Source organism: Ochotona princeps, chromosome 3 (assembly GCF_030435755.1).
Source record: "Ochotona princeps isolate mOchPri1 chromosome 3, mOchPri1.hap1, whole genome shotgun sequence".
NCBI lineage: Eukaryota > Metazoa > Chordata > Mammalia > Lagomorpha > Ochotonidae > Ochotona > Ochotona princeps.
The window spans coordinates 102,861,454-102,877,133 of record NC_080834.1 but is presented as its reverse complement, the minus strand read 5'-3'; the positions used below and the strand labels follow the sequence as shown (position 1 = coordinate 102,877,133).

At 43.9% G+C, this 15,680-nt stretch overlaps 1 protein-coding gene across 3 annotated transcripts in view; it reads left to right on the top strand.

The window, feature by feature from the left end:
• The window catches only part of DGKG (diacylglycerol kinase gamma), a 196,364-nt gene that overhangs the window by 51,220 nt on the left and 129,464 nt on the right, over nt 1–15,680 (top strand). For all 3 annotated transcript variants that reach the window (XM_058662200.1, XM_004591248.3, XM_004591245.3), the window contains exons 3-5: nt 6,937–7,013; nt 14,312–14,477; nt 15,031–15,093. In XM_058662200.1, the coding sequence (XP_058518183.1) occupies nt 6,937–7,013; nt 14,312–14,477; nt 15,031–15,093 (306 nt within the window). The remainder of the gene's footprint in view (nt 1–6,936; nt 7,014–14,311; nt 14,478–15,030; nt 15,094–15,680) is intronic.

Sequence of the window (15,680 nt, the reverse complement as noted above, 5' to 3'; positions counted from 1 at the left end):
ATTTACATTTCAATGACCTCCTGACAAAACTGTTACTAACTGGAAGGAAGGGCAGATTTTTCTAGTTTTCGGTCAATTCTTTAAAATCTCCATTTTTCATGAATCAACTATCAGTTTGAGGGAAAGTGAGGGGGAAAGCTAGATGAAGCAAAAAAAGTTCTCCAAAAAGTTAGACCAAACACCAGCCAGTGCTACACCAGCCAGTGTCGGCCTAGATGGGGTATAATTTTAAAGCTGAGATCTTAATCATCAGTTCCAACCTCTGTTCATTTCACAGGTGAGAATGGCCACATTGAGGAGAGCTAAGTGATTCATTTCATGTCACACAGCAGGATAAGGGGAGGATAAGAATTAGAAATAAATTGTTTCAACTTGGCTGCAAGTTCAGTTTGTTTCAATTCAGTTCCAATAACCATACCCTTTGTGACATTTGATTTGTCAATTATAACAGAACAAAAATTCAAGTTACATTGAAAGAGAGTATTGGAAATTTTGCTATTAGGAAATGGCTTTAGTTAGAATCAGACTTTCAGGGCCTGGCGGCATGGCCTAGCGGCTAAAGTCCTCGCCTTCAACGCGCCAGGATCCCATGTGGCCACCGGTTCTAATCCCGGCAGCTCCACTTCCCATCCAGCTCCCTGCTTGTGGCCTGGGAAAGCAGTCGAGGACGGCCCAAAGCTTTGGGACCCTGCACCCGCGTGGGAGACCAGGAAGAAGCTCCTGGTTCCCGGCTTTGGATCGGCGCAGCACAGGCCGTTGCAGTCACTGGCGCAGCACAGGCCGTTGCAGTCACTTGCGCAGCACAGGCCGTTGTGGTCACTTGGGGAGTGAATCATCGGACGGAAGATCTTCCTCTCTGTCTCTCCTCCTCTCTGTATATCTGACTTTGCAATAAAAATAAATAAATCTTTTTAAAAAAAGAATCAGACTTTCAGATGTAGATGTTTAGTATTCAGACTCGTCAGTGGTAGTAGGGGAATTAGAGGAAGCATTTAGGACTGTAGAACAATGTAAGGCTCTAGGTAGACATCACTGAACCCTGGCTGTTGATATTGGCCAATAAAGAGAGACCTCCCCAAATGTTTGTGCTCTCCTCGCCCATGGAGTGTCATCACTCGCTGCTCTTTAAGCGACGGCTGATGTTCTCTTCCTTCAGTGTTAACGAGGATTCTAATCACAGGAATCATAGAGTGTCCAAATACGGAGGACTCTCCAAGACACACCTGCTCTTGCTCACTCTGTGTAACTCTGCCTTTCAGACTAATCAGTACATCTCAGAAAAGGAAAGCCGTGACCGCGTAGATCCGGTGCTCTTGGCATCCTGTGTCTTCCAAGAGCTTCAGAAAATGCTGTTCTTGATTCCTTAGAGTAATTAGGAAATCCATTTATACAACCCAGAGTTCATCAGAAGAAGGAAAAGCTGGATTTTCTCTTTCCCATTCCTTCTGTGCCTACCCTCAGTTCTGCAGTGAAGCATATCATACAGCCTCTCCAGCCTATGGAATGCACATTTCTCCAGCCTCAGCCCCATGGCTTTTCTGCACTGTGACACACATGCCACAGCCATCAGCCCTACATCTACAAAATTATTGCTTAGGACAGGTTGATTGAAATAAGAACTGTGGACCTACATCCTTGGTATCACTGTGATCTTGTTCAAAATACAGAAACTCAGCCCCTGGCTCAGGCCTGCTGGGTCAGACTGCATTTTCACCAGGTTCCTGGGGATTTGTAAGCATGTTACAATTTGAGAAACTTCTGGAAAACTTTGAAGAGTGCAGAATTATTATATACCTTAGAATTTCCTTTTTAAAGATTTATTTATTTTTATTGGAAAGGCAGATTTACAGAAAGATCTTCCATCTGCTAGCTCACTCCCCAGGTGACTGTAGTGACTGGAGCTCAGTCCATCCAAAGCCAGGAACCAGGAGCTTCCTCTGGATTTCCCATGCAGGTGCAGGGTCCCGAGGCTTTTGGCCATCCTCCACTGCTTTCCCAGGCTACAAGTGGGGAGCCAGATGGGAAGTGGAGCAGCCAGGACACAAACTGGCACCCACATGGAATCTCAGAACTTGCAGGGTGCTGAGCCATCATGCTGAATCTCTTAGAACTTCTTTGTCATATATCGGTTTTAGATTTGCCTTGGAGAACACTGATGGTCATTCTGGAATTTATCGGTTCTTAACTACAGGACAGTGCGGTTCTGGCCCAGCACAGCTAAAAATCTGCTGTGAACACTGATGCTCTTGTTTTGTCTGCTTGTTCAGATGGATGATATTCCCGTCCCAGTGAGGTGCTTGTGAGAAGTGCCAGGTTTTTTTCCTTATAAAGTCATTGATGTGATTAGGAACGAAGGGCTTGATTTAGGACCTATAGTTCTTGGCACAAAAGAGATGATTCCAGATTAGAACCTTCTTGGTGCAACTTGATCATAAAAGAGCCTTCCAAATGGCAAAACTGGTCACTGATGGTCCTGCAAATCTGTGTTAAGACAAGACCCTTGCCTTAGCAAGCAGATGAAAAGGTTAATCTGTTAGATTGAATTATTTAGTATTGTCCACTTAAGTAATGAAGAAATTTTAGATTTAGTACATTACAAGGTTGTTCCCTTCACCCCCCTTTTGCAATGATTATCTAACAAGTTTAGTTTCTTCTTAAGATAGCCTTTACTGGGTCTGACACTGTTCCTGCTGTGGTTGCTGTTCTAGCCCTGACTGTTCCACTTTGGCTCCATTCCCCGGTGATAATTCAGTATTCCTGCAAGATGGCCCAAGTGCTTGAGCCTCTGTTACCCATGTGAGAGCTCCAGATGGAGTTACTGGCTCCTGGCTCCAGCCTGAGCCAGCCCTGGCCATTGCAACTATTTGGGGAGTGACCTGCAAGTGAAAAACCTCTGTCTCTATAACTTGGTTTGCAAATGAGTAATTAAAAAAAAAAAAGATGGTCTTTACTTACAAGAATAAAATCATGTCACACAACAGCAGTCCTCAACATTGACTGTACATTGGATTTCTCAGGCAGCTATTAAACATGCCATGCCAAAGGTTTCCCTAGAGATGCCAACTTAACCAATCTGGGGCAAGGCTTGTTTTAGTGTGTCGAGGGTTCCCTAGTTGATTCCAGCATTCAACCAGGCTCGAGTGCCACTGTCCCAGAGGAAGAGCCATACCAATGTTCCTGTGTCCAGCAAACCTAATAGCTTGTCACCTTACTTAGGTCTGTGACAGAGTAAATCACTGCGTAGCTGTGAGGCCTTGAACCCCTTACATTGCATGAACTTCAGTTTCCTCTTCTCTAGAAATATTATTACACTAGAGGCTAAGTATGGAGGCTTAGGTAAAACATATAAAGTGACCAGGAGAGTACTGAGCATATAATAAGCACTTGACAAAACCAAAGCTGTTGACAAAGAACAGTGAACATGGTTGGCCCTATTTTGTACACTTGGAAATGAAATGTGCTGTTTTCTAGGTGTGGTGGTGGTAGTGGTGGTGGAATGTGATCTGGGCCCCAACAGAGCAGTGTGCCATTGAGGTTATGCTTTGGGGCTCATGGATGGCATCTGTAATGAAGCCAGGGGATGATCCAAAGGAATGTTTCATTGGTCTTAAGGTGGAACAGAGCACCTACTTACTCCTCAGGGTGAGAGAAATCCGTCCAGAACCCTGCTGAAAGGAAAGCTGACATAGGGCTGTCATAACGCTGAAGGAAAGTGATGTGTCTAAAATTCGGGATTAGGTTGTTTCCCGACGTTAAGAATATTATTGATGATATTTGCAATAAAACTCAAAAAGTAAATTGAAATAAACGTGTTGTGGAATCACTCCACCTACCTACCCATCACACAGATAGTCAGAAGTCTCTTGGATTGTGTTTTAAACTTCATTTCAAGATGTTAATCAGATTTCTTACAATAGATATCTTCCCTATGTTTTCTTTTTAAAATGTTTCCTGTAACATGAGCAATGACATGTGTGTGTGTGTGTGTGATTTAAATATAAAGGACTTTGCAGCACTTCTAGAACCAAAGAATTCCTGCAATCATGAACTATGGAATTTTTAAAAATGTGATGATAATATCAAAGGTGTATAAATTTAGTTGAAATCACTCCCTTGTTCTCAGTAAAAAAAAAAAAAAATGCTGACTGTACTACTCTTGCAGAAGTCACACCATTTGCATTTTTAAAAATTTAGCTACTCTGAGCTGAAGACTTCCATTAAAATAGTTTTTTTTCCCAAAATAATTAAGCTGCCTATAGAATAATTTGAGTATATTTATGACCTTAACTGAGCTCTGACCTAATTCTTAACTCCTCATTTCTAATCCCAGAGAGGCCTTATGAAAATAGACTTCATTATATTGTTCCACAAAAAAAGGAAGAAAAGAAAGAACTTGAACAGTTCCACGTTAGTATCTTTAACTTAACATTCAAGAACTCACTCTGTCACTAACTTTATTCAAGTGTTCTGTAATGCTCATCTTCGCATGCTTGTTCATGACTAACCTCCCAAGAATAACCCTTCCTCCTCATGTCTTTCTTTTCTCAAAGCTTTACTCATTCTTTACATCTCAGATCAGATGATTCCTCCTTCACAGGACATCCCTACCTCAATGCTATTTTCATCCAAATTTTACTTCTTTTTGCTCAGTATTTCTTAGAGCTTCCTAGCTTAATACAGCATTAATTAGATTTGTCCTTGTGCTGAAAATGGTGTGGAAGTAATAGGAGCTAAAACTTAAGGGAAAAGGTAACATACTGTTGATCCAGACTAGACCTAGGTTCAAACTCTAGCTCTTATTTCTGAATCCCAGCTGCTTCATCTTCAAGACAAAACATTACCAAATCTGGCCTGGATTGATAGGGCATGGTTTATGAAAAGATGCAAGCAAAAATTCCTAGTGAGGGGGTAACTATGATTACCACAATTATTCAGACCAGCTTCTCCACTGGCACATTAGCAGTACTTTGCAGCATCGTACTGTCTTTACTTTTTTCTGGATTTAATCCAAGTAGTTCAAACTGAAGGCATCTGCTGCCTGGATCTTACTGAACTCTCAGGTTTTCAACATCTGTTTTGAATTTCAGAAAGACATGTCCTTTTTTGGGCCACAGCAGAATTCTCTGTGGTATTTTAGTATTTTCCTATCCTGAAATGATCCAAACCTCTGCTTCATAAAAATCCAAATCAGTCTGGTTATGGACAATAGCCCACCCCATGTGTTCACCTGCTTTACCAAAGCCTAAGAGACCAGAACTCCCTGTACAAAAAGCTTGGACAGCAAAGAACACTGTGTAATGCTTTAATGACATTGCCCTTTGCTCAGGTATTTAAATTGCAGCAATAATGGAGCTTGGAAGCTCCTTCTTACCCACCAGGTGGGATGTGCACAGGCCACAGAAACTCTGGTTTTTATGATTCTAGAGTGCTGATAACCATGCATGGTGCACTAAAAGTATGGTTCTAATAATTATAGGGCCCGTTTCTTGGATCCTAATTGCCTTTTTTTTTTAAAGCCATTGTTGCCTCTAGCAATTTCTGAGTTATTTCCTATGAAAACCATTTTCTAACCCACCAGTCTTCGGGAATCCCTTGGGTATGTTTTTGTCCTCTTACAATACAAATGTAACATGTAGGGAACATTGAGAGGAAAGCATGGGATAGTGGGGACAGCTCAGGACCAGAGAAGTTCTATCAGAAATACGATAGAACTACCATAGGGACATTAAATTAGGCATGCTAAATATATGATATAATTGAGGTTATGATTTTATGTCAGGATGAATAGCTCAATTCCCTACCACCATGAAGTCAGAAAAGTAAAATTTAGAATACAGGAATAGCATTGTCAGATACGCTAGAATTAGAAGAAATAGCAGCCTGATGGGCAACGATGGTTCAGCACCAAGGACAGGGTCCATGGGCTTTAATGCTTATACCATTAATTATTTCCTTTTTTAAATGTTTTGAAATTTCTGCTCACTGGCCAAGTGCAGTAGCTCAGCAGCCAAAGTCCTCACATTGCATGTGCCAGGATCCCATATGGGCGCCGGTTCATAACCTGGCAACCCTGCTTCCCATCTAGCTCCCTGCTTGTGGCCTGGGAAAGCAGTGGAGGATGGCCCAAAACCCTTGGGACCCTGCACCCATGTCAGAGACCCAAAAGAGGCTCCTGGCTTCTGGCTTTGGATCAGCGCAGCTCTCGCCATTGTGGCTGCTTGAGGAGTGAATCAGCGGGAAAGATCTTTCCCTCTGATTCTCAGATATACAAAGTCTGCATATCTGACTTTGCAATTAAAATAAATCTTAAAAAAAATCTGCTCACATGTTCATACATTCATTTTCGTAGTGTTCTTTTGAACATAGTTACACATTATAGTGCTGTATACAACTGTTAGTACAGAGCTGTACACAAGGTATCTGGGAGCTAGAGTGGAAGTGATTAACTATGCAGGTACCTAGGACAACTTCACCAAAGAGTCGGTATTTGAGCCTGGTGTTAAAGATTGGGTGAAGTTTGTGAGACAGAGAAGGAATTCTGTGAAAGTGTGCATAATGTATTCATAACCTTCTGGACTTGATGATTCTGAAAAGTGGAGTGAGTGGACATATAAGGAACAAGCTAGGTCAGATCACCAGTGGCTTTTATTCTAAGCTTAGGGGGTTAAGCTTTGTCCTGAGAAAACAAAAGTCATGAAGGGCTTTATGCAGGAGTGTGATCAAATGTATTTTTTAAAAAATAATTCACACAACAAAGTAAGGGAATAAACTGAAAAAAAGAGAGAGCAGAGGGTGGATACGGGTTATATTTCATCGTATGATCTCCATTTGAGTGAGGTGTGCTGTGTCCTAACAATTGCTAAACAGGGAGAACGCATTGATTCTTGTCCGGTTGCCCGTATCCAAGTGTTTCAAATATAGATTGTGTCTCTGCAGATTCCTCCAAGAAGATTAAGGATGTCTTGGCTGAATTTAGTGAAGGTGGAAGCCTCAAACAGTATGACCCACGTGAGGTAAGAATGTTTCCATTTCAAACCTTTATAAACCCTATATTCCAACCTTCCATAGTTTGTTGCCCTTGAGGACCTTAGTGTTTCTCAAAGAACTCACTCCTTGATATATTTTCCCCTAAATCTTTGTGAGCCATTAGTACCACCAGGAAATGCACATTTCCCAAATCCAGTTACCCTATTCACTGTCATACTTCCCCTCCATCCACATCTCTCAAACACCCTCCCCTTATCACTCTCACTTAAAAATGGCTTTTTAAATTTCATTCAGAAGACAGAAGCAAAGCGAAAACATCTTCCACAAAATCCCTCACCCCATGTACCCAGCTATAAGTATTTTCACCCTATAGCCATAAATAGATTCTCCATGCTTTATCTAAGTCCAATTTCTCCACTTATGTATCCAGTCCCATCTTCTGTCTCTTACAAGCATTGCTTCAACAACATACCTTACCACCCCATCCTCCCGTCTCATTCTGTTTCTCTGTCTCTGTGTCTATCTTTTTTACATTAACGTTCCCCTGTAAATTAGGATTTTCTCCATCAAATATAAGCATAGTTTTGTTTCTCCTTTTTAAAAATATGTTCTCTTGACTGTGCTTCCTGCAGATTCTAACTCATTTCTCTCCTACCCTTTATAGCAAAATGACACAAAAGACCTGTCCATACTTATTGCTTCCAAATTATTTTTTTTCCTACTTTTCTAAAAGCTCTTCGAGCATGTATGATCTCCACTTCTGCACTAAACCCTCTGGTCAGGGTAGCCAAGGACCTGTAGATAAATAAACCCAGTAGCCATTTTTCGATTTTTTGATTTTTCTGGCTTTCCTCTTACCCTTCTTCTTGACATTTCCACTTAAAAGTCAAATAAGCATCTGCAGCTTAACACAAGACAAACAAATGCTCTTGATCTTCCCCTATAAAACCTTGTCTCCAGCAGTAATCCACATTTCAGCAAATGAGAACTCCACTTTTCAAATGATCCATCCTAAAAGTACAGAGTCATCATTGACTTTTCTCTTTCTCTCACATCCCACATTCAATTCATCAGCAAACTGTATCATTTCTACCTTCGAACTGTGTGCCAAGATAGCGTCTGCTCACCATCTGTGCTGCTACCATCCTGACCATAGTGTTCATCATTATATTTTGCCCAGATTATCCAAGTGTCTTCTGACTGGGCTCACTGCTTCTGTTCTTATCCTTTGAAGTCTGTTCTTTACACATGTCCTCAACAATCTGTTAAAACATATGTCAGACCTTGTCACTCTTTTACACAGCAGTCTCCCTTGGTTCTCTTCACTGCTACTCAGAGCAAATTCAAGGTCATTACAACCTGTGCCTCTTGCTCTTCTCTGACCTCATCTCCAACTACTATCCCCCTTCTCTTTCCTTTCCTGCTGTATCGGCATCCTTGATCTGTCAGAAGTGCCAGTGCTGCTGTAACCTCAGCACTGTTGCACTTCTGTGCTGCTTCTGCAATCTTCCTCCTCAACACATCTACCCCCATTCATTTTCATGCCTCCTTCACAAGTGCAGGCTCAAGTCAGCTTCTCAGCGACTGCCACCCTCTTGATAAAAAATTATAAGCCTTCTTCCCTGACATTTCTAATCCTCCTGCCCTGCTCTCTTTTTCTCCCTGGCACTTCTCACCATCTGCCAAGCCATAACATTTCCTTAGTTAATTGTCTGTCTTAACCACTAGAGTATTTGGGCTCACTGCTATGCCCCCCAGTGCTCAGCTTTATAGGAGACATTCTAGAAGTTTTTGTCCAATGAATAAATGAACGGAATACTTCCCTTTACTTTCAAATTCAACTTATTTAACACTTTTTGGTATCCTGGTCCTGTGTTGGACATCATAAAAGATATAAATGTAAAGAACCATAATTTCTGCTCTCTGGAACTTTCTTCCCACTAGCCGAATCAAGTTCAAGAGCAATAACCCTGAAACTTCTACCTCTGCAATCAACTTGCTATATTGCCTTAAACATTAAATGTTAAGTTAGCCTCTTTAAGCCTTACTTTCCTCATCTGTGAACTAAAAATAATTTAAACACTGACGTGTTATTTAGATATTATTTAAATATGAGGATTAGGATTTTTTAAAGTTGAAAACAAGAGAGAAACAGAGACAAAGAGAGGTCTCCAGGCTTCTGGTTTACTCCCCTAGATGCCTACAACTGCTGAGACTGAGTGAGTTTAAAGCTGGGATCCAGGAACTCAATCCAGGTCTCCCCAGAATGACTAGGACTCATGGGATTCAATTACTCAAGCCATCACCCCCACCTCCGAGGGTCTGTGTTAGCAAAAAAGCCAAAGCACCCAGATATGGGCATTCCAATTGTTATCCTAATTGCAGGCCAAATTCTCAGCTCCTCCCCCACCTCCCTGTTGGGTCCTTTTAGGAGGGCTGATTCCAGGAAGGTAACTATTGAGCAGGACTCACTTAGGCAGAGGATGGCCACTTCCTAATTCAGGTTGTCATCTCTTCAATAAGCCTGAGTCATTACCTTCTCTGTTGGAAACAGAGTGAATCACCAGAGTCTGTGAGCTCAAGGTACACCTGAGAGAGGCTCCGGAGAGAATTCACCAGTTGCTGAGAGAATGGAGGAGGAGGGAAGCTGGCAGAACAGAAGCGAGATTGCCAGTGCATGTTTCATAGAACATTCCTGAGGAGAAGCCATGTAGAGAAGATAGCAGAGCCAGCAAAGAACTCCCTGCCCTACACCCCAGCCTCAGCTCCAAAAACAAGAGAACAAAGGGGACTGAGGGCGAGCATCAGCCTGTCCTGTCCGCCCTGGGGCTGAGTGGGAGAGAACAGCGTGGCCAGGGCCTCTGCGGGTGTGAAGGCCATGGGAGCAGTCTGGCTGTTCTAAGCACTCCGCCCTCGCCTCGCCGCAGCTCCCCTCTCTGTTCACCTAGCACTGCTGCATCCCAGGCGAGCTCCATCACTCCACACTCTGACTTCAATCTGTCACATGGTGCAGCTGACTTCTAGTAGGTGTAATGTCACGGTGCAGGTTGAGGGAAACAACAGGATTTAATTTCTCTTGAACTTGATGGCTTCCTGCTGCTAAAAATGTCACAAGGAGAAAGGAGTTGCTGTGGGAAGGAATGATTGCCACACAAACTAGGACAGGAGTTCACGTTTGTGGAGTGTCACGGTGGCATCTGGTCATGACGAAATTGCCCTTGCCTCAGCACCAAGTGATGATCCAGAGACTCTGAATAGCCACAGAAGGGGCCAAACACCAGGGGACACAGTGGCAGGTGGTTTTGTAAGCTTGTGCCTAGACATGCGAGTACACACATCCAGCTCTTGACCTTGAGCCGGTTATGTATGTGACCAGAATTTGTTCTATCCACAACGACAACAACATTTCACACTCACACTGTTGACTTCAGAATTAAAGTGCCTGATGCCTGGTAAGCACACCATCTGGTTTTCCAAAACTTCTAGGCCAGGGTCAAGATGCGAACACCCCCAGAAATGGGATACAGCAGCTATTGCCCAGCTTCTTCCCATAGGAAAGTGACAGTCCCTGGGGGAACAGGGTTCCATTGGCCAGATGAACCCCAGGACTCTGGCCTATTCTCTTACTGGACCTCTAGCTAGCTGTGGATAACCACTGCATTTCTGAACCTCCATGGCAGGAGAACCCCAGTCCTCTCCAAGGCTCTTTGGCACTGAGTGCCAGATGTGTCTGGGGTTATGCTATGCCATCATGGTCTCCAAGATAGGGAGATGAACAGATGACCATGAGTTCCATCAGCACTGTTTTCTAAGTTTTTGTGCACTGTGGGGTGTCCTGGCACCTGGCCTCTAAGTGCTATCAGGTATCATGAGATCCATTCAGTCCCTTAATGCATCAAGCCTCTCAAGTTAAACTCCTTTGCTTTGACACTTGCCACTGTGTTTCAGTACCTTTCTCTCATACATACCTGAGTATGTTGAAGGGACAAATCAAGGCCTAATTCACTGGTGTGTTTTCCATTGGCACCCAGCATCCTAGGATTGTGCCTTGCACTGGGAGACTGTGTGTGTGTGTGGAGGGGTGGGGGAGAGAGAGAGAGAGAGAGAGAGAGAGAGAGAGAGGCAGAATGGACCCCATAACAGGTGATGACAGCTGGGGGACAGACTATTCCTGAGGTGCACTAATGAAGAACCTATACTCCATTCAAACACTCATGACAAATCACTGCAATGGGTGATGCTGGGGATACAGAGAATCAAATATGGTCACCTTACTAGCTGTTAGGATCTCTGCAGCTAGTGAACAAGCTAAAGTATATTAGAAGCAACACTACATGAACATGGGGCAGCAGATAGGAGTGTCACAAGACAGGAATAAAGCTATGAAAATTCAGAAACAAAAGATCTGATCAGATTTCCTGAGAAACGTGGCATCTAGATTGAGCCTTAAAGCTTGGCCAGAATTTTAGCCAAGAGAGAAGGAAGACCTTTGTGGAGAGTAAAAGTGCATTAAGGCCCAGCCAGGACAGTACATAAGTTTAAGTTTAGAAAGAGTGTGTAGGCAGATATAGAGAATAATAGGATAAAATGCCATAAAGGCCTTAAAGCTTAAAGTAGCTACTAATATGGTTTGGAAGGGAATTGTGGTAGTCTGAATCCCAAGGTCTCAGAGAGTATGCAGGATGATCCATTAAACCGTAGGAACATTATGTATCGGGCCTTCTGCTTCTATTCATGTCTCTAGCATCTATTTCTATTTTCTAAGTTATTGCTCTGTATGTGTTTTATAATGTTTAGTATAGGAGCACAGTAGTGCATCAAATGATCTTGAACTTCTCATGGACAATCAGAAGCCAGGTAAAGATTCTGAGTAGGGAAATGATCCTACCAGAGCTGGAAATACCATCCTGGCAAAGATAGATAGGATAGATGAGAGAAGGATGGTGAAAAGGGGAAGCCAGCCTGGGTGAGGAATTGCAGTGGTCCTGTGAGACACATTAAACCAAAGTCTGAAACCAGGGATGTTGATGATGGCAGCAAGAGTGATGGACATGGAAAAAATCTGGGCGTGACTGATCAGGCAGAGAAATGGAGGAAGGGACATGGACATGTATCAGGCAACTGAGAGCGCAACTGGGCCTGGAAGTTGGACAAACAGTAGCGTTGGCATTACCAGAAACTGCAAGGCCTAGAAGAAGAACTGATTTAGAGAGGAGGCTAGTAAAGTTTGGGACATGAGCACTCAAAATTTGCTGAAGGAAAAAACTGGTTCAAAAGCTGTGGTCAATGTCATGAGGTGTCCTCAGTCTCCTGCAATTCTTCCTTGATAACCTTGGTTTTAGTTTCTTTACAGTGTTGTCCTGGATTCTGTATAACTAAAGTTCCTACTTATTAATTTTACTTAGGATGGTCTGTTTTCCTGAAATATGTTATTCTCACAGTTTCAATTTGATGTAATCCCAGAAATTAGCATTTTGGAACTCAAACTTCACAGTTTAAAGTAGTGCTTGTCAAGTAAAATGTGTCAAATGATTATGCACAAAGAAGATATTGAAGTAAATCACTAGCGAATAAGGCTATCTGTGTATCTTGATCAGATCTAAGTTAAGAATGAAGAGAACCAACGTGGAACTCCACAAAAAATGGTGGGCTTCAAGAAGAGGGAATAATAAAATACTACCAGGAGGGCAAAACCAAAATTCTAAAAAGACCACTGATTTTGTGGCCTTTAGGAGAGCCGGTTCAGAGGTAATGGGCTAGAATGCAAACTGAATGGGTTTGCAGAAGTGAGAAAGCTAATGCATGCTCAATAGAGAAACATGAAGGGAAGGGAACTAAGACTATCTGATCACTCTAGGAGACACCGGTGTCTTTGGAACAGTGGACACTAACCATGCTTGCATGCGGAAGACAAGCAAATGATGCAGGCCAGTTAGATGGGATCAAGGGTCATCATGCAAGGATTATATCCGGAAAGTAGGAGGAAAAGATGCTGTTCCCATGTATGGGGAAACAAGGACAAGTATGTTTCAGGGAGGGACATTCTGAGGTGATGAGGCTGAGGAGTCCAGTGAGGGACAGAATAGTGTGAAATGGATCCAGAGATTTAAGAGACAGGAAAAGGGCAGAGTAAGGAGAGCTGCCACAACCATGAGTTGACCATTTGCTTAGGGGCCCCTGAATCTGGTAGGTGCCCCTATCAGGCTTTTCTCACTCAGCAAAAGAGATCTGTAGAGAGCCCAGCCAGGGGCTGAACGGAAGTGGCTCATGAACCCCTAGTGGGACAGGGAGGACATCACTCATTTTTAGAGCCAATATTATGATTGCAAACCTCGCTGTAAGCACACATGCCAGCTTCAGATTCTGGGGAGGCTCTCCAATTTCTCAAAAAGGCAAGGGGTTAAATGGTATCAACACAGTGCAGGAAGCACCAAAGAGGATCCCAACAAGGAATTTTAGCCTCAGGACTCTCATTGTGTGCAAAAGCCTGCACAGTCAAGTTTGGAGTCATGCTTCCTCACATGATTTCCAGGAACATCTGCTGATTCGGTGAGGAAGCCAATGCCACCAAGGCGCAAGCCAGCGATGACTCACTGCAAACTGGTGTTGTTGTTGAGAGTTTGCTGAGTGCAGCAGCTCCTTCTGGCATTGATGCTCCCACCCTGGGACCTGAAGCTAGGCAGTACTGGGAGAGGCACAGCAGGATGAGGATCTGGTTTTTTTGGCATGTCTCTTGGTTCTACCATCTGTCCTTGGCTTCCTGCTCTTCTCCTGGTGCCTAAACCCTTCACAAGGACATGTTTGGAGATGCTGCCATGGCACACATACACTCCCCTGGGGTCTTGAGATGGGGATTATGAAAATGAAGGGTGGAGAATGTCCTTTCCTCTTCTAGGTCTCTCATATTTTCTGAGACTTGAATACTCATAGCACAAAAGGAAAACTGTGATCACATAGAAAGATCTCTTCTTTCCATGGTGCCTTTAACAGCATCCTTCTTCATCTCAACTACACTTGCTGGGTACTCCCTCTCCATCACCTTTTTTTAAACCTAAACTTGAGTTATATTTTACGTTATTACAGAAGCAAGCCCCAACACACAGCCACCAGCATTGCCTCTTTTTTACATCCCATCCCTGCCCCAAATGCCCGTGATGTCTGTCACCCCCATGGCCTTTTCATGCCTGCCCCTTTGTGTTCCCCCACTTCTCTCTTCCTCCCCTGCCATTTTTTCACCAGCCATGTCTGACTCCTTGTCCTTCAGTCCCTGCTCTCTACCCCTTCTGTTCTCCTCACTGACTTTTCTCTTTTGGCTCCTTCTCAGCCGATTAGCTATGATGTCTTCAAGCTGTTCATGAGATCGTACCTGGAGGTGGATCTTCCTCAGCCACTGAGCACACATCTCTTCCTGGCCTTCAGCCAGAAGCCCAGGCAGGAGAACCCAGACAACCCCAAGGAGGGGACCAGCAGCCATGAGCCCAATGGTTCAGGTAATAGACCACTGCTGCCCAGTCCTGCTATGGGAGGACTTATGCAGCTCTAACCCCTTGCCCTGGGCACAGGTTGCTTTTCTTGAGGGTCTGTTGAGTATAAGAACATCCCTATGGGACAGGAATCAGGTCCAAGAGAATCAGGACTCCTTTCTTCCTTGTGTCTTACAGGAAGCCTTGTCTGATGAATCTCTCAGTAAGAAGATTAAAAAGGGGACATAATCCTCACTGCTGTGATGGGGAAGAAGGGCCCCAAGCTCATGGGTGGCAGGCAGATAAGAGCCTTCAGCAGAAGCTGCCAGTCCATGGAAACAGCACATTTACGCCATAGGTCTGGACTGAGACTAACCTAGGAGTGTCAGAGGAAGGTGTAGTCATTGCCCCCTAGAGCATGAGCTGTCTTGGCTAAGCTGTGAGCCTGGACCCTGCTGGCAGCAATCCAGTCCCAGACACAACCTACATTAGTGAGAGCATATGGGAAGGACCCCTGCCTGCTCTCCTTAAGAGGTTGGGAAGCAAGGACTGGTCTTTACATCTTCTTTTTGTTCCCCAGATTCTGATATACAGAACGTAGATAACGCTGCCAAAGCTGATGAGGCCTGTGCCCCTGATGCTGGTAAGCTTCTTAATGTAAGATTTGGGCTGGAGGGGAGATAGCAGACTAGCAACTTTGCCTGCAGACCACTGTGCACCCTTCAGAGGGTCTCAGCCTTTTGGGGGCCTTCAGGACCTCCAACTCTGGGTTCCTAGCCCTCAAGTATTCCTGGGTGCTGGGAGTTAGTAAGGGCTCCTGCCTCACTCACCCTGTAATAGGGAGGCCAGGAGTTGGCACAGCTTGCTAGATGCTGCCTCTTAACAGACCTGTCTGCTGGTCTCAGAAGAAGGGGTGTGTGTGTGTGTGTGTGTGTAACCAGGGTGGCTTGAAGATTGAGGTTTAGATGACTCTTGCCAATGGCTGGCTGGGGAAGACAGAGGGAGAACATGAGCTTGACTTCCATCAACACAGATACATACCATCATAAATAAATTAGGCCCAGTCCCAGGCTAGAAATTCCTTAGAAAACTGAAAGGGGCAAAGGTTACTATCCTTGACTTCCAGTCTCATGGCCGATACCAGTTTTCTGGGCACTGTCACCCCAAGCTCATGAAGTGTCTGGACATCATCTGGCTGCCTGGATCTAATCCCCAGCTCTGACACTCCCT